The sequence below is a fragment of the Phasianus colchicus genome, chromosome 17 (genome assembly GCF_987193195.1).
Source record: "Phasianus colchicus chromosome 17, bPhaCol1.hap1.1, whole genome shotgun sequence".
NCBI classification, from domain to species: Eukaryota; Metazoa; Chordata; class Aves; order Galliformes; family Phasianidae; genus Phasianus; species Phasianus colchicus.
Window position 1 is genome coordinate 7,841,051 of NC_143452.1, and position 18,841 is coordinate 7,859,891.

The window sequence follows — 18,841 nt, forward strand, 5'->3', positions numbered from 1 at the left end:
CAAAAAAAAAATGCTACCCTAAGACTCACAATCACTGAAAGAATTAGAAGTTAATCATTGATATCCCCATGTACCTTCTTTCTGTATATCAGCTACATGTAATCAGTCTCCTTGCAGATCATCTAGTCTCAGCACTGTTGCTATTTTCGTATTCCTCACCTTGTCTAGACAGAAATGGGACGTGGTCTCCCTGCATTTCTGAGTACAACGCACACCCCTGAGTCTATGGGACTGCAATCTGCTGTGCAACGAGATAATCCTGACATTTTGTCTTCTCTTGTTCCAAGGTACCTACGTGATGACAGTGACTGCGAATGACGCTGATGACAGCACCACAGCAAACGGGATGGTGAGATACCGAATCGTGACGCAGACCCCCCAGAGCCCATCACAGAACATGTTCACCATTAACAGTGAGACAGGAGATATCGTCACCGTGGCTGCTGGCCTCGACAGGGAGGTGAGTTTGAACACAGCCACACCAAGCTCCCAATCGTATCTTGAATTCAAACTCTACAGACGTTGGAGTTGCAGTGAGGAGTTCATGGTCTTTGTTTCTGCGGTGACTGTGGTGCATGGTGGCTTTGGTTGTCTTAATCCATAGTGGTCGATGGAACTCTGGGAGAATTTCCCAACTTAGGATCTGGTATTTACCTTGTGTAACAGTGCACAACTCAAAGATGTAGAAAATCCAGAAGGAACAGGGAGATGAATAAATTGGCATTTATCCTCCTTCTGTCATGGGAAAGATAAAGTGGTATATGTCTATAGCCCTTTCTAGACCTATCTTGCTTAACTCTCTTTATATTATCTTTGGAAGCAGTTACACAGCCTGTATTCCACACACTTGGCATGTTTCATGATGGCTTTCTTGTATCATTTCCAGATTAGGAAAATGTCTTCTGGTGTATGTTATCAACCTTGTGATTTTGGTTTTGTGTGCAACTCTGTTTTTAATACCTCATCTTCTTGGCATTTTACAAGGTACAGCTTCTCCAAATATAGAAAAAATATCATTTCAAAGGACAGAAACATGCTCTGTTGGTATGAGCTATGTAGTATGATTCTTATAGCTCTGCCTTCTTTGATTCTGAGCATAACTCAAGGAGAAAGCATTGAACATTAAACATTTAACAAAAATCAGCATAGCATCAGTGGTGGGTTGGAGTGACTGTGAAGGAGAAGGCAGCAGTCTGTGGGTGTGAAGTGAAGGGAGAACTTAAATTCTGCCTGTTTTTCCCACTTGGATTTTATGCTTTCTGGTGGGTCACCTGTCCACTACAGTTGGGAGATTTTTTTTTGTCAACTTGTAAATGATAGGAAGGGTCGTTTGTTCATTGAAGGGATCACCACTGATAGTATGTTGATGCAGCCAATACAAAGGTAAGGCCTTGTGTAGCCTTCAGCTCAGGTGTTTGAGTTCAGGCAGTCCCCAGAGACAAGAAGTCTGTCAAAATCCATTTTTTAGAGAGTGTCAGGGTTGCATTTCTAAGAGAAGGGATCAGAAATTGGGTTAGTTCTTCCATTCTCTCCTTTCCTCTCTCACAACTGATGGCAGGGACCGAGTGGGTGCACATGGGTGCCCTGCTGCTGACACCAGCCTGGGGAGGAGACACCCTCCAGCACGTTGGGCATTTCTTTCCTGCCAGATCAGCCCCATCAACCCTATTGCAGTGCTGTGACAGGTGATGGCTGGTGTGCATTGCTGTGCACATCATTAATGTTGTGTAAATAAGCGTTCATCAGCATTCATTGCACAATCTTCACAAACTTCACTTACATCAGCACAGAGAACTCAATGACTCGTGCCTCTTTCCTTGCCTGCTTGGGGCTGCTTTGTGGCTTCAGGGGTGCATGAAGGGTACAGAGCAATGGGGGTGGCCCTCGAGGGGACAGCAGCAGGAGACCCAGAGGAAGAATCTGAGTTCTGGCAGAAAAATGGCTTTATGGGAATGACAGAACATTTATTGTCCCCCTGACATCAGTAGGGGTGAGCACTTTAATGTAGGGCTTTAGAGATAAAGAAAGGTCGTAGGTTTATATTAATTTTAGAGACACGGATTGTGATAGCAGGTTGAGAGGTTCTAATCTCAGGAAATCAGCTGAAAAAGAAGAGGCAGGTGATAAATAGGGGAAAGGGTAAGCCACAACGATGATATTTTTTCAGATTTATCTCCTTGCATCTGAAAGATATTAAAACTTACAAAGTAACCGTATGCTTCATATTCGTCCCCCTGTTGCACCAGGTCTGGGAAATGACAGCAAGGTGGCACTTTGTGTGTGGAAATCTGGTGCTGAGCATCCCACAGCTGATAGCAGGGTGAGCAAGGGACAGTGGGAACGAGGAGAACAAGCTGCTGTGGGCACAGTCCTGGGGCTGCCCTGCAGCTATGGGGCATGCTCGTTCCCAGTGCTCCCTGCTGCCTTTCAGGCTTACATCTGGAATCGACGGAAGGTTTCTATTTTATTAACATAAAATTATATTAGGTCTAAATTGAAAAATGTGTCTAAGCTCTCCCATGACCGTATCACAGATTGTTTTTTTGTTTTTGTTTGTTTTTCCTCAAATCTTGAGAAAGCTATTAGGAGTAAATTTGGTTTAGCTACTGACATTTTCTTGTTATTAGGAAAAGGAGCTGAAGAGCGGTATTTGGAATGCAGCTTTGTGTAAATTAAAATGTTAACAAATCTGACCTATTCAGCTGAAATTACTACAGCCAAGATAAATTCCCTGGATACCAGTTGTTTCTCCAAATGCTTATTGACACGTTTACCAGTGCCTATAACACTGTTATTTTAAGCTGTGTTGAAAGACAACCAAGTTTGCAGTCTCAGGCCAATCCTTCCACCTTGCTACTGCAGTGCAGAGGTGTCTTAAAGCGGGTGTGAAAGTAACTGTCAGAGTTGTGTGGTTTCGGAGGGTCGGCTCCATATTCCAGATCCAGCCTTTGTTTTTCAAAAAGGAGAAAAGTTGCTTCAAAACCGATGTTTCTAGCTCAGCATCTCTTCTGTGTGCTCTCAACCCAGTGCTCTCAGCGTCTCCACTTAGGGATTTGTTATTTATTGGTTTCTTCCATCATGTTCTATTCAAGAAATGTCCAAGAGGCTGGACTAAGCTTTCTGTCTTGCTTTGTGTTGTGAGATGTGTTTCTGTTAACCTGCGAGAATCCTACTTAAAGACAAATTTGTGTCGTTTACTGCTGTTTCTAAACCCTCATTTCCACAAACCAAGGGAGGGAATTAAAAACTCAGCCTCTAAAATTGTGCTGATCCCTCTAAATGTGTCTGACATGCAGTGTAGCTGAGGTATTAAAATATTGATGGCTTTAAATTTATCTTACCTGGTTCCCATTCATCTGAATGTAAATATGGTTACAATGCTCTGTGTCCATCCGCTCATTACCGCTGAATGGATCCCCAAGGAAGATAAAGATAATTGGACTGCACTTCATAAAAATTATTAAAGGAGGACAGGTTGGCAATAGTCTCATTTAAGCTCCCAGATACCTGAGGGTGAAAAATGCCAAAGGTGGAACAAAGAAACGTCTACCTCTGAACTAATAGGGAAAATGATAGGGATTTAGTGTATGCCAGAGGTTCAAATGTACATTCAAGCAACCGGGCTGAGATGAGAATGTTAAAAGCAGATACTTGCTCGAATACAGGAAATGTCAAGAAAATGTATTACATTTGTAGCTGATTTAGGAAACGTAGGGGGAAAAGATGAAATCATGATTGGAGTACAAAATTAAAAGGGATGGCTGTGAACATAGGAGATGAACAGGTTGTAACAAAGTTCAGTGGTGGAGGGAACCATGCTATTTTCTTTAATTTATGGCAGGCTGCTGCAGAAATGGGTGGTGCTACAAGGAACTGCTAACCCAGTGATAGCTCAGTTGAGCACTTTATCTGAACTCCAGACGTCATTGCTCTTTTTTTCTCCACTCAGAAGAAAACAACAAGAGGTAAAAAAGGGTCGGCTGTCCCCAGCTGGGGCTCAGAAACAGTCGGAACATTGGTATTGCTTTTTCAGTTCTGAAAAGAAGGATTTCTCCTTATAACAATGGCAAAGGGACCAGAGCTGTTCTGCATGTTTGCTCTGTTTGCCCATCCCAGCTCATGCTGGGGTCTGGCAGCCACCCGTGAGCTCCTGATCCAGCAATGCAGCTCCATCAGCTCTTCTGATTTCTGTGAGGGCAGAACATCTGCAGACCTGCACTGGGGCTATAGTACATGCAATATCATCTCTAAAGAGCTCCCATTAAATATTTTATGAACGCAGACTTCGAGCAAGCAAGGAAAAAAGAAAAGGAAGAAAAAGATATGAGAGAAAAGGGGCTGGTTGATTCCATGCTTTGCTGGCAGGCCAATAAACGTCGAGATATCTCAAATGTCATCCGGGCTTATTTGAGATAATAAGTGTTTCAGCTCTGCGGTGCTTGTAGCATAATGTTGCTAACTTTCTGAGACTTCCTTTGAAAGGAGACCCTTCCCAGCATGTTCATCTGGTGCTAAAGGAATGAAGGCAGTCAGGAGCTCTGAGCTGCTTCCTCAGAATTTCTGAATGTTTATATTTCTTTTAAAAGTGATTGGAGCTCTGTTGCTGCAAATGTTTTTAAAAATACATGAAATCCAATTCTATGATTACTACACTTGGCTTTCCGAAAATGTGATGTTGCTAGCCTTCCTTAAGTGAGAGGAAGATAAAAGGGAGCTCTTGCCAGAAACTGAGTTAGTGCCTTATTTTATTTATGGATGAAGCGGCAGGATTTGGATGAGAAAGAGGGAAAGTTCTTTTTATTGGTAGAGACTGTTGATTTCTTTTCCAACACTGTGGTCTTGGAGCAAATACACATTTGTGTTAGAGCAGAATTCTGAAACATTATGTTAAAGAGAAAAAAAATTGTGGTACCCTGCCCCTGCAAAGCCTGAGCTATGATTGGTTTTACCATTCATAGGAACTATTTCTTCTAGGAAACAGCGGTCAGGCATCAGCATGCGGGGTCCCTGGACACATTCAAGAAAAGAGTAGATGTCACTTAGTGGCATGGTAGGATGGGCTGATGGTTGGAGTATGTGATCCTAGCAGTCTTTCCAACCTAAATGATTCTATGATATCTCCAGGTCATTGCTTGTATCTTTTCAAAATCTCCCTATTGACTTAATTTCAGATGTTGACTGAGAGTAAACAAGGTGATGGGAATTTGTTTAATAGCATTTTGGTTGCTACAATTTATCCTTTGTGGAATATTCCATAGGCAGCATCCCACTGGTTTGAGATTGCCCAAATACAACATTTCTAAGTTGGGTTTGTCTCTTCCAACCACCCAATACATCAACTGCAGCAAGCAGGTAAGACGGAGCCTTGCTTTCTGCACCAGGAAGCTTTCCTCTGACTGGACAGCCCACTTCTATGAACTTGGACCACAAACCCCCATAGTTGGCTTCCAGACTTGTAGGCATTCAAGGTGTTTCGCCTGTGTTTGCTCCTGAGAAGCCACACATGGGCCACATTTCATCACAGGGATGGGTGAAGCACATAGACATTGTGGTGGATGAAAGCAACTGATAAATATCCCTTATCACTGAATGCTGTGCTATTCTTGATACCCTGTAGATTTTCAGGTCCACGTAACAAAGAAATATAAATAATAAGGCTTTATGTATTAATATGCCTGAAATTATCATTTAAAGATAAAACTGGTTAAATTATTCAGTTATAAAATTATCCCATTTCTACAGCAGCATATCCTGTCAAAGGAAGAGCTGATTAGCCATAAGCTGAATTTAGCCAGTAGATTTATGCTTGATTCTGGTTTATGTTTCTGTATCATATATAGGACTAATTTGAGCTTGCTCCATCACTCCAGCATGCATTTCATTTTCTCATTACAGGCAAGGATGACCTTTTTCAGCAAATTATGGAAAGGAGCACTCCCATTCATCAGTAAAGAAGGTTCATTTTGTTAACACCATTTAGTGCCTTTGGAAATGTATTGTGTGCCCAGTGGAGGGCCACTCGTAGTAATTTGACTTAGTGGAAATTAGCAGATGGAAAGGGCTTGGGTCTGCTCTGCATGCTGTTGGCCCAGCAATGCTTCATGTCTTATTATTTTTGATTGGATTTCCTTGATTACAAAACTGATAGTTAGGTGGTACTGATAGCTAGGTAGAACTGTGAAACTGATAAAACCGAGGGCCTGGAGGATAAAAACATGAGCAAGTATCACATTAAAAAAAAAAAAAAAAAAAAAAAGACAGGGTTTTGGAGATGATAGTAGGAACTTTTAAAAAGATTTAAAAAAAAAAAAAAAAAAGCTTGTAAATAGGTTGGAAACTGAGGAAGCCCAATGACCAAAGAGGGAAATAGCCATTGTATTTACTTCAAAAAAAAAAAATTTAATTTTAAAAATTCAGCTGCAGAATGATCAGGGCACACATGCAATGGGCTGGACAAATGGTGCTGGTCTGCTGGCACGGTGTGAATGTGGGCTTGTGGAAGCAGGAGCTCAGCCTAGCTCTGGTTTCCTTTCCACACTGCTCTCCTCCCCGTACTTTAACACTAATGGTCCTGTTGTCACTGGAGCTTTAGGAAGTTAATAACATTGACAAACAAAGATAAACACTAATGAAAGAAGTGGGACAGAGCAGAGAACACAAGTTAATCATGGTGCCTAGACAGGCAGAGCACACTTCATGATAGCCTGCATTGCTGGCCCCTGACTGTTAGCTGTCTGACATTCCATCCCTTACACCTCTGCTTTTGGGGAAGGAGCAGTTTGCACATCCTGTAATTGTGTGGCCAAACAGTGCCTGTTTTGTTAAAGGAGCTGCTCAATCTGATGGTTTCAATGAAACCTTATGCTTTTCTTGTTATTTCAGCTGTGCACCATGAATTCTTTGGGATTCAGACAGTCATGGCCAACATGTTGCCAGTCCTACAAATCCTCTCTGCTCTAACATTTTATTAACGCTGATTTTGAACTCACCTCCAGCAGTTCTTTCTGTTGCTGTTGGCTTTGCTGAAGTGCCCTATTTGTGATTGGGGCACACCAGCTTCTGAAGCCAGCTCCTGCCCTTCAAGGGAGGAGAACATCAGAGTAGTTTGTGAGGGATGAGGAAGGACCCATCATTTTTTGGCCATGCCATCAGTTTCAGAGATTGGTTTCACACTTGCAGTAGCTGAGGGGACTTCATCTGTCATGATCCTATGATGAGAAGCTTTATGGCCCGTGGCTGTCAGAGGTGCTGATGGGGATGCCACCTCAGCCCCACAGCACTTTTCTCTGGAATGAGCACCTGGCAGGTGGCTTGCAGTTGTCTTGCTCCTGTCCCAGCATTTAATTCCCCATCACGTTACATTTTTAATAAAGAAAACCAAATGGAACCACAATGCTGCTTTCATCAGTCTAGTTGCTCTGTGAAGTTTTTCATCTCAGGTCCCTGCGCACCGTGTTCTGTCTGAACATACATTCAGGAGGATGCTCCAGCCACAGAACAGACAGAACGAGTGCATGAAGGTAACCTACAACCAGTTTACATCTCCCGTGGAGTGAATTCCACCAAGAATGAGTCCTACCCTTTGACTGACACTCACACATTGTGTATGAAGTTATTTACTGCCAAAGTTGCTCCCAGTTCAGTTGTGGTTTTGATTTCTTTTTATTTTTTTCTTTCTTCCATTTGGTTTATGCTCTTGTATCCACCTGGCTTCCTTCAGGTATTGTTAACATGAGGATGCTACAGCTTCTGCAGGAGACTGTGCTGATTCACTTTCTAAACTGTAATGACTTCTTATTCATATTTGGGCACGCTGCTGAAGAACTGTTATCAAATTGAAAAGCTACATGATTTGGGGTTGACCTACTCAGATAAAACAAACCTTTGAGCTTAATTGGATTTGATTATAGAGTCTGAGGAAGAATAGCATTGATACCCAACTTAATCAGGTTTGGTTTCTTTTCTTTTTAAATGTGGAAATCTTCAGAGCCTCTCCTGTATGAAAATTCCACATATCCTGTAGGCCTACAGACCCTTTTCTTTCTTCACACACGTTTTAGTATGTTCTCAGAGTTCTGGTACAGTCTGGTTGCACTTGTTTCAAGTTGCTCCTAAAATCCCACCTCTTTCTACAGTGGGTTGATTTATACATTATTCAATAGTAAAATCCCAGCTGAATGGGAAGAGAAAAAAAAATTAAATATCGGAGTGGAAAGCTCACCAGGTCCTTAGCATAATCTCTCTGGTTCAGACCTGCATTTCGTTTTCCATTGGAGCTTGTCGTACAGTAGAGACTAGTGTATCTTTCCAATTTTAGATAGAAGCCTACCTGCTCAGCTCAGGCAGATTTAAACTTTTTTCTCTGGTACATCACATACTTTCCAGCAGCCCATTCCCCTCTCTAAAGGGATTATTGTCTAAATCTGCACCAGGTCAAGTGAAATAATTAAACACAAGCTGGCTCCGCTAATTAACTTATCCACAGACCATTGTCTGTTATTAGCATTTTAAAAAGAGGCTTTGTTAACTCTTTCTTTCTAGTTACAGTGGTATTTGTTTAGTAACATAACCCATTCCTATAAGCATCTTTGACTACATTTCTTATTAAAATATTAGCACTGGCACATCTTCTAGAGGATGACTGAGTTTACAAGGTGTTTCAATCTGCAGCAGTGGCTTTTCCTAACAAAGCATAAGAAAAAGACAACTTTTGCAAAGGCACTTCACTGTCAGAAGAGAGTCCTGTATTCTTTAGTATTCTTTAAATGGAAAGTTATCAGTATAAACAAAGGAGAGACCATTGTGTGCTCTGTAATGCAGAATTAGAGCAGAAGTGTATCTGGTGTCTATAGTGCATCTCATCAGAGCTTTGGAATAGCATCAGGATCACAGGGCGTGTAGTTGTTGGTCTTTCCAAAAAGACCAAAATGTGTGAAAGGGGATACAAATGTGGTAGTTTGTTATTCATTAATACTGTGTAATTCATTAAGTTCTGTATTAATTAGTATCCAAAAAGGATGCAGAAGATAGCTCTTTGAAGGGGAGAACAACTGTTCTTGTTCAATGCTTCCAAAGCATCACCAGCCTGGCTACAAGTCATCACAACAACCTCAGGTACCACACTTTGGAATATTCTGTGTTGCTTTCCCCAGAACTGCACATTAAAGCACCTAGGAGCTGCTGGTTGCAGAGCAGTGACACACTGTTCTCTCATCATAGTAATCTCACTTTTTTTCCCCTATTTTTTAGGCTAAATATTTTCCTTTTTTCTTGTTGTTCTTTTATTCCAATTTTTAAAATCAGTGGGGATTTAATGTAAGAAATTCTCATTAAGTAGAGTATGTTGTTGTGTAAGTAGAGTCAGTACAATTATGTTTTATTCAAGCAGTTCATTTCTTATGCTTAAAATGCTTTCTGTTTTGAATGACTCTCTAGAAAAATAAATGTAGTTTTCAGTTAAAGTAAACAGGTCACATACTGAGTGACCTTATATTTAATGGCTAAAATTTAGAAGGAGAACTAATTGGATAAAACCTGGTGACTCATATTATCCAGGCATTCAATAAGTTGGCCTTTACAGTCTTAATTATACAGCTTTATGAAAAATAAATAGATTGCAGTTTAACATCCATACCAATATGGAACTCAGTTTAAAAGGAAGAATCTCATTGTAATGGATAAAAGTTTGGGCAGATGCTCAGCCAGGGTAGACTGGCCAGGCTGGTGTCTGTTGTCTGAGCATGGGAGGCACGGTTTGTAGGTCAGCTCTTGCAGAATTGGTATCACTCTTCTGGTAGATCCTTGCTTTTCTAAGGAGGGGATTTGATACCATCCAAGCAAATGTGCAAAATAAAATGCGCACTTACAAAGCGCCGTCTTCACCTTCGCAAGGTGAATTTCAAAGAGATAAGAGGAGCAGAAATGCACCCTTCTTTGTTTAGGTCTACAAACTGTGCAGTGTCTGCAGCAGTGAGGAGCTGTTCCAGCTGTACAGGTCCACAGGGTCTGATACATCCTACAGTATGTTGCATGTGTTTTGCTCACAGGAGAGCCTGTACTGAGGTGAACTGAAGTAGCAGATGAGAGGCTACTCAACACGTTATTTATTCTGGAAGTGGTTTGTTTTGGAGATGTGTTCGTTTCTGCAATTATTTTAGCCATTAAACTTCAGCCCTGAAAATGCTTTCATCTTGGCTGATTCCATCTTTTTGTGGCCATGGCAATGCAGAGGAGTGTGATGGGAAATGCGTTATTAGATTTGTCAATTATGTATATTTTTTCCCCCTGGATGTTTGATACCAGAAGACAGGATGTTTGGCAGAAAAGGTAATGAACAGCATTTGTTTGCAAATCAGCACCTAGATGTGGCTTGAACGAATACATCTTTAAGCACAAAGAGAAAAACTTAAAGGATTGCCAGGATTCCTCACTATCCATAAATCTGCTCTATGGATTAGAAAGAAGGCAGCTTCCTTCAGCATGGGCTAGAGAAGTGCTCAGTGAATGCATGGCTTCTGTGTATCATCTATTTACAAAGCAATTCCTGCTCTGGCTGTGGCTCACACCAACATAACTAAGCTGAATTTCATGAGCTGGCATTCCCAGTGCTGAATAGCCTGCAGACCAGGGAAATCTCAGGACGTTGGATGGATCTTTGGTTGATGCCCCACCTGGAGCTGCTTTTGTCACAGCAGCACTTCTGTGAGCACAGAGGCTGGAGCGAATCATAGAATCCTGAAATCCTTAAGGGTTGAAAAGATCTTTGAGATCCCCAAGTCCAACCCCAGCCCACTGTGCCCACAGACCACATCCCTCAGTGCCACATCTCCACAGTTCCTGAACACCTCCAGGGACAATAACCCCACCATCTCCGTGGGCAGCTGTGCCACTGCATCACTGCTCTCTCTGAAAAGTTCTAATATCCAACCTGAAAGAGAGAGCTAGAGAAAATCTCAGCTACGTCCTCGTCAGTGCAGGTTGCAGCAGCAGCCATTTCTGATGGTAGATGATCCTGATTGGGCATGAAACGCCCCACAAGAGTTCCCTGCTCCGATTAGGTCAAAATAATGAATTTAAAAACTCTTAATTACCAATCAGAAGAAAATCTGGAGGAAAAAAAAAAAAAAAAAAAAAGAGAGAGAAAAAAAAAACAACAGATCTTTATTTTAATAGCAGCAAAAATGTCACATTGATATTGGCCTTCTAAAATGATGTTTGGCATTTTAAAGATCAATTTTTTTTAAAGTTGTCTCAAACCATTAAAAAAAGAGACTGTTTTGCAGTGTAAGAATTAATTCCAAGTAAGAGATTTCAAATGCCCTTTCCTGGGAACAGTTTCACCATTAGTGACTTCCAATGAAAAAACACTGTAATGTTCTCCACCCACTTTCATCCCTAGGCCCCTTCAGCTCTCTGTATGGTCTCTGCCACTGCTGTCATCCTACCATATCAAAAAGGGTATTTAGGAATGTTCTGCTGAGAGCTAATTCCTGTTCACCATAAGAACCTATTAATGTAACTCAGAGTGACCATTGCCTGCAGTACAGCGTCTTCAAAGGCTGACTGACAGGTTTGAGAAATGGATTTTGCATTATTGTGCTGACCCCAGATGCTGCACCAGAGTGTGCTGAGGGAGCAGTGCAGACCTGGTGTTTTCTTACAGTGTCCACAGGAAATAAGACAGGGTAAACAGCGTAGTTAATAACTAGATGTGCAGGAGAGCACTCGAGGAAAATGCATCAAAAAATCTTGAGAAAACTCATTTAAAGTTCCATAAATTATTGTTTGTGTTTTCACACAGGCGGTTATTTTCAAGTCTAACCAGCTGTATCTCTCCGGAGTGGCCCTAAATACGTACACCATTACATAAACACACAGTTTGTTGGGGAATTTTGTGCAACGAGGTCCAGGCCCTGTTTACTTCACAGCATTGCACAGACTGTGAGAAGGAGGTGTCTGAATTTCAATGGGACACTTTGACACAGAAAATCCCAGCCTCAGTGGAGTTTGTGTTTCTAAATGATAGTGTGAGAGATACCTTGAAAGAAGACACAGTAAATAACATGATAGATTTTTTTTTGCAAGAGAAATTTAAAAGTAGGAAGTCCGAGCAGATGGTTACGTTGCATTTAACACCTCTCACGGCCTCTCAGCCCAGCCAGCCACACTTGGAGGATGCTGATGTGCTGGGGGGCCGCTGACAGCCTTCCCAGCAGCATCGTGCTTCGCTGTTTATTCGGAAAGCCAGATTATTGCTATTCGAGCAGAGTGCCATGTCGTGATCCGTGGTGATAACATCCCCTGCCTGCTGCTGGCGCGTCATCATCTCTCAGGAGGCAATTACCTGATAACTGGGGATGCTCCACTACAAGCCCCGTCCACGTAGCTCAACCCAGCGCTCAGAAGTTCTTAAGTGCCCCTGAAGTGTTCTCCAGTGGGCCCCTGGGTTTTGTAAATGGGAAAATAAACAAAGCGACTCAGGGCACGGAGAGACTCCTCTGCAACTTCTCTGTTCCAAACAAGAATGAAACATGAAAGCGTAATCTGAAAGACGCGATGGCTTTTATTGAAGAAATAATCAGAGAGTCACTTATCAGAACCAGAAAACCTGCAACCTGCTTTATCCTTTGTTGCATTATAAATAAGAATTATATTTGTTCTCAGCAAACAAGCCTGAAGTACACTGTACCACGTTACTGTGAGTGACGCACGGGCAGCAACAGAATAAATTCTGCCTGTCTGTTCCATTAGGTGATTTTGTTTCTTATGTTTCTCTTCTTCCCATGCCTGGAATGAGCTGCTTTACCATCTCAGAAGTGTGATCTGACTGTATGCTGTGGCTGTGCTCAGAGCAGCGTGGGGAGGCCAGGAGTGGGCTGGGGCTGTGCACCCTCTCTGTGCCCCCAGAACGCCGGGGTGCTGCAGCTGAGCAAAAGGGCTGAAGCACTCTGTCTTTTGTGCATAGCAACATGAGTTTCTGCAGGCAGTGTTCTTGCCCTATTTCCACTTCTCATGTCCAGACTGGCAAGGGTTAAAAGCTCTGGATTCAGAGGAATGTATGTTGGCTGCTCCAAAAATAATGCCTCCTGTTTAATTATGTTGGCCCATGGCATCAGAGGCGGATGTTGGTGGGATGGCAGTGGAGGTTGAACCTTCCCACCAATATTCCATTACATGTTGCTGTGATGTGACAGATGGCAGCAGAGGGGCAATCTGACACAATGGTGTATGGTGTGGAAGTGCATATAAAGCAAAGGTGTGGAACTGAATTCCTCCATGTGGAAAACAAGGCACCCACTGACATTCTTTGACACTTGCTGAACATTTATGGAGACAAACAGTGGATGAGAGTACAATGAAGCAATGGTGGTGCATTTCAGCAGTGGCAGTAGTGACAGTGGGTCACCTCTGCTGGTGCAGACTTGTACAAGTGCTACATGCAGACATGTGCAAAATTCACAGCTAATGGTGGTGGCTATGCTGAAAAATTGTGCTTTGTGGCTGAGAATTTGCTCTGTCCAGTAGTGTTATTGTGCACATTGTACCTGTTGTGGTTTCCATGGAAATAAATAGAAGACATTTCTTTTGGAGCAACCTACAAAGAAAATGCCATTCTAGGTGGGACAGCTCCTGTACTTCAGCATCCCGTCATGATGCAGACATCAGTCAGAATTCAGCCATGAGCTCCTTGAGCTCAGTGTTTGGTGTTTACATCTTGCAGTAGCATTTAGATGTAAAGTTATGTGGTATCATCTGAACTTGGAACACAGTTACCACTTCCACGCTCTGCCTTGACTGTTGAAATGCTTCTTGGCAGGGACTGCTCCAGTCTCCAGCTCTCGGTTCCTTCAGACTGAATGGTGGCTGATGGTGCAGCGGCTGCAGCACGGGCATCCTGCTCACTCCATGCCCAGATCTGCAGAGCGGCTGTGCACCTCACAGCCCGCTGCCGAGCGGCTCCTCAGGGAACACTTCCGAGGGAGATCTTTGACTTTCTGTGCCTTCCCGGAGGAATTCGTAATTACTTCCTCCTTTATCATAGAGAGCAGCTGTAGGCTTCAGCTCCATTAGAATTGCCCTGGTAATTTCGCAGTGTGAAATTTACAGCAAACAAGGGACATTAACGTTAAACAAATTTATGCAATAGCAGCCCTCACCCAAGTCATTAAAAGTGTGTGCAATTTTCAACGGGTGCTTCAGTGTGTTTTTTGATGAGTTTGTTCATTTCTTTTCCCAGTCTGTTAAGGATATGTTTATACACCCACACGTGCATTGTTCTGCCAGAGGTCTGGACAGGAGCTGCCTGGAGCCTCAAGTGTCACCTGCTTGCAAACCCTTAAACTGTGGCTGTAATCCCAACCACAGCAGTGAGGAGAGGCTGTCACCAAAGAGTGGATTTGTGTGCGTGGGTCTGCGTGCAACTAAAATAATCCAGTTGAGCTATGTAATGATTCTGAATTATGTCTATTTGGAAAGACAGGATATCATAAAGACTGCTAATATGGTGGAAAATTATATTAAGCTGAGACAAGACAAAGTTGATTATGTGCTAGACTAGTGCAGATGTGCCTGGCACTAGTCATTTATGCATATTGATTGATCTTAAATATAGCAGAGCAGGGGATGGGAGTGGTGTTTGTATGGCTATTGATTTTGTTTCAACTCCTTGGACTGTCATCGTGAGCTTTCAGATCCAACCATCATGACTGATGCAAGTCCTGATTAGAAAGCTTGATAAGAAAGCAGGCATCGGGCTGATGTCCTACCCAAAGAGAATATACTGTTACATTCTTTTAGAAGCAGACAGTCCCCTTATTTCATGCAGATATTCAGAAACATGCCAGATTTGCCCATTTCAGAGGTACATGAATTTAAAATTCACTGGAAGACTGCAGTTGGGCTTCAGCAGGCTTTGGGTTGACCCTGGACTTGGTGGATGCTACTGACCTGTTAAACCACTGAATGGATTGAGTGTGTTTGCATGGAACGGCTTACTGTATGATACCCTTCTCTTCAGTTTTGTAGAGGGAGGTAATTCAGTTTCTTAATTGCCTAATTCTTGCTTTTGCACACCTGCACAAGCAGAACTGTCTTTTCTCCACCTCTCCCACGTTCTCAGTAGCTCAGCTGTAAACAGGAGATTCTCACTGCATTCTTTGGATGTATTCTTATTCCTCTTGAGTCTTTATTAAGAACAGTATTCTTTTGTGGTGCTGTGCTTAGGGCCACTGAACTTTGCCACCGGAACGCCCAGCTTCCTGGGGCTCTGTCACTGCCCCAGCATCATTTGTGTGGAGCTTGAAACATGACACAAGTCAAATAAGGTGCTGATTTTCTGATAAACAACGACTCTAGGAGCAGAGAGAATTAGACCTTCAACAGTCAATGAAATGGATTTGTGGCTGTTTGCCCTAGAAACGTCTTAACAGCCCCATCTTGGCAGTCCATACGTGCGTATGGCCGTCTCCTCCGTGCAGATACCTGCTGATACCAATACCGAGTTCAAATGTCCACAGTTCAGCTCAGCATTGAACTGTGTGCATAGCACTTACTTTGAATTATGTCTGAGCTGAGGTAAAAGAGCTCTATCTGTGATTATAGGCACCAAAGACAATATATTGAAATTCAGTTACTACAATGTACACATCATTTATCAGCTTCCTGCCCAATAATGCCAGCAGTTGCTGCTCAGAAAATACAGTCTGATGGATTACCTGCTTCTCACCATCTTACTGAAGACCAAGAAGGGCAGAATTCCTTCAGCACCATCAAGATTGCAGCTTTTTCTGGTTGAAGAGAGGGACAGTCTGAAAAGTAGAAAGTGGTCAGCAAAAGACACAGGCAGGGGGAGAGTTTCAAGGAGCTTTGCTTCCTCCTCTCATCAAGAGCAGGAGCAGCCCACTGACCCCATGCAGTGCACGTGTGACCTTTTGCTGAATTCAGCCTGCTGTAGTGCCTGCTCTTGACGTGCTGCTGATTAAAGCTCATTTTTACACTTAAAGCAGCTGTGATCTGGACTTCTGGATTTAGATCCATAATAGCCAGTTCTTGCCTGGGATCTAAAAAGTGGGGTTGTAGCATGAATTTCAAATTGGAGAGAAAAAAAAATTAAAACAGAAATTACCTTTATTTCTTACCAAATTTCTATTCAGTTCCTGCTTCCTGTTTTGACAGCGTAAGTCATACTTGGGCAGGAAAAAAAGAAAGCCCACAACATAATTGCAACCATGTCTAATTAGGCAGAGCTATGTAAATTTAGCGTTTCTACATGATTATAAATGTCAGGAGAGCCTTAGATAAGACATGAGAGTTTTGAGTATCTCTTGTGTACCTAGTCTAAAATGTCCTTATTGCTAATCCTATTCATCTGGAGTTGCTTCCTAATTAGAATATTTATGTGCTAATAAGGAGGTGAACAAGACACTCCAGTTCTGTTCCAAAGGTGAGAGTAGGGATTCATTAGACTCGGCGTCTCTGTTTTGATTGCTGTACAATGTAATTAACATTGTGCTAGACAATCATTTTAGATTTACCTTAACAACAAATATTTAAGAAGATTCCTGTTGTTGTTCTCTGAGTCTGGGTCTGATGAAATGATGAGCAGTGATGACATCAGCTTTGAAGAACTCTAAGGTTCCAGGATGTTTTTTTCCTATTTTGTGTTGCAAGCTCTTTTGGCCTCTGTTTCTCAGTTACTGGTGCATCTGAGTCTTGCCCTTACTAGCTAAAAGTGAATCTGTTCTGCATATTTTATGAATGCACATTATATAGCTGGGATGTGTTTTGCAGCAAATGCTTATTTCCCTTTTTTTTTTTTCTTTCCCTGGAATTTTCAGTTGCAGGTGTATATGCAGTGACTTGGTATTAAAATTAAAAAAAAAAAAAAAGGAAAAAAAAATTCCAAAGTCAGAGGTGGTTCAGCTGTTTGTAAGTTCCATGGCCATGGGAGCACAGCTCCTGGCTGTGTGCACTGTCTGACTGCGTTTCTGTACATTCCCTTATCCAAAGGCTGCGCCATAAATTCTACCCCACTGGGTTTCAGGCCTTTGTGATCCACCACTGGAGAAGTATGAGGCTTTGGGTGCTTCTCCTCTTTTCCTCCTCAAGGGAAGATCCCAGGCGTTCCTCACCATCCCAACCCAAAGGCTGAGCTGCAGAAGACATCTTCCAGCTCTGTTCCTGCTTCACCCTTTCTTGCTTTTGCAAGAAGTTTCTTACTTCTTGCTGCCAAAGAGGAGTTCTTCTGACAGACCTCTGGGCACAGCCTGAGGGAAGATGCTGCTTTCCTGAAGTCCAGGAGAAGCCGTGCATGCCACCAACTCCAAGCCATGAGTGTGCACAGAGCTGTGCTTGTGTACTGATGCTCAGGCCAGGGCTCCCAGGTTCTGAGGTATCTCCTGCTGAATCTTGGATGGGACCAAGAGGCAGTTCCAGCCCTACCTCTCTCCATATACTTTTCCTTTTAGCCCTACTTGTGTCTGCAGTCTATGTCTGTAATAAATACAAATGTTGAATGGTTCTCAAATAGATTTTTGCCAATGCTGTGGCATCTCAAAATCAGCTCCTTTTGAAGGGTAACCAGCTCAAAGCGAAACCTTGGGGTTTTGATCTCCTCTCTTTGCTTTCCATCACATAACAAGAAACAGACTCGGTTGTCTGAGGAAACAATGTTCTGTTACTTTAAAGGTGTTATCAGAGAAGTTGTTAAGATGGCAAGTCACGTTACTTCAAGTCTTCTCTGTATAAATTAGCTAGGTATGAGAATCTCAGAGATAATGATAAATATAGCATCATTCTACTGCTGATGGGAATCATTATCAGCCATTATCAACTTTAATTAATATATTCACATTATTCAAATCCAGGTAGAAAATGTTCTTTGGCAATGAGTCTAGAATGATACGGTACGTGGCTTTTTGTGCAGTCTGAAAAGCAGCTCAGTGCTGTGGAGGTAAGGAGGGAAGCAGGGCCCAGCTCATCGTACATCCTATAGCCCTCACCCACGTTCCACACTTGTGTACAAGGGCAGGAAGATCTCATTTGCACGGGATGGTTCTCTCCTTTGTGCATTTCTTCCACACCTGAAGAGCTTTGCTGTTTGTGGCATCTCTGTTGTCTCCGTAGCAACCAGGGTAGTGCTGGGGAATATACAATCGAAGATGCTCAGAATGAGCACTGATAGCAAATGTGCTTTGCTATGAAAAATTATTGAAAACAAACAGAAAACATGGGCTAAGTAAACCTCTGCTAGTACTAAATGGAATGCTTCTTGAAAATTTGCATTAGACCTCAGCAGCACTTTAAATAAATAACCAGTATGTCCCCTTATGGCTGAGGATTTCCATTTGTTGATTTTGTTTATTTTCTCCTTTCTCTTCTATAAAACTACCAAGGCCAGATCCTTCCCTGCACTGCACACACAGCACTGAAAGCAGAAACCTGCCCCTGTGCAGCTGCACACAGCAGGCTTCACTGTACCCAGAAAAGCCAAGTAAACTACCCAAGTAGATGCTCGTGCATCCCCACCACCACCCATGCCCACCCACAGCACTGACAGCATGCTCTCAGTTTGGGCTCGCTCATCAGGCAGCATGGCATTACCTGGCTTATTCCCTTCCCTCAGGTGTACCCTCAGCACTGCCAGCAGTGTGCCCAGCCTGGGATGCTCTGCTCCATTCAAAGCGGTGAGAATAGCATCCCTGTGATGGGTGTCGTGGCTCCACACCTGCCACTTCCCAGCAATAGGACTGATTTCATTTAGGGCGTGATCTGTCATCTGAATCAATGACTCTGTGTGCTGATGGTTTGGTCAGAGACCCTGAGGACTCAAAGTAAGGACCTG

At 42.7% G+C, this 18,841-nt stretch overlaps 1 protein-coding gene across 2 annotated transcripts in view; it reads left to right on the forward strand.

Annotated features, from left to right (window-relative positions):
* The window catches only part of CDH4 (cadherin 4), a 416,262-nt gene that overhangs the window by 347,353 nt on the left and 50,068 nt on the right, over window positions 1-18,841 (forward strand). For both annotated transcript variants that reach the window (XM_090152060.1, XM_031590256.2), the window contains one exon: window positions 288-460. In XM_090152060.1, the coding sequence (XP_090008186.1) occupies window positions 288-460 (173 nt within the window). The remainder of the gene's footprint in view (window positions 1-287; window positions 461-18,841) is intronic.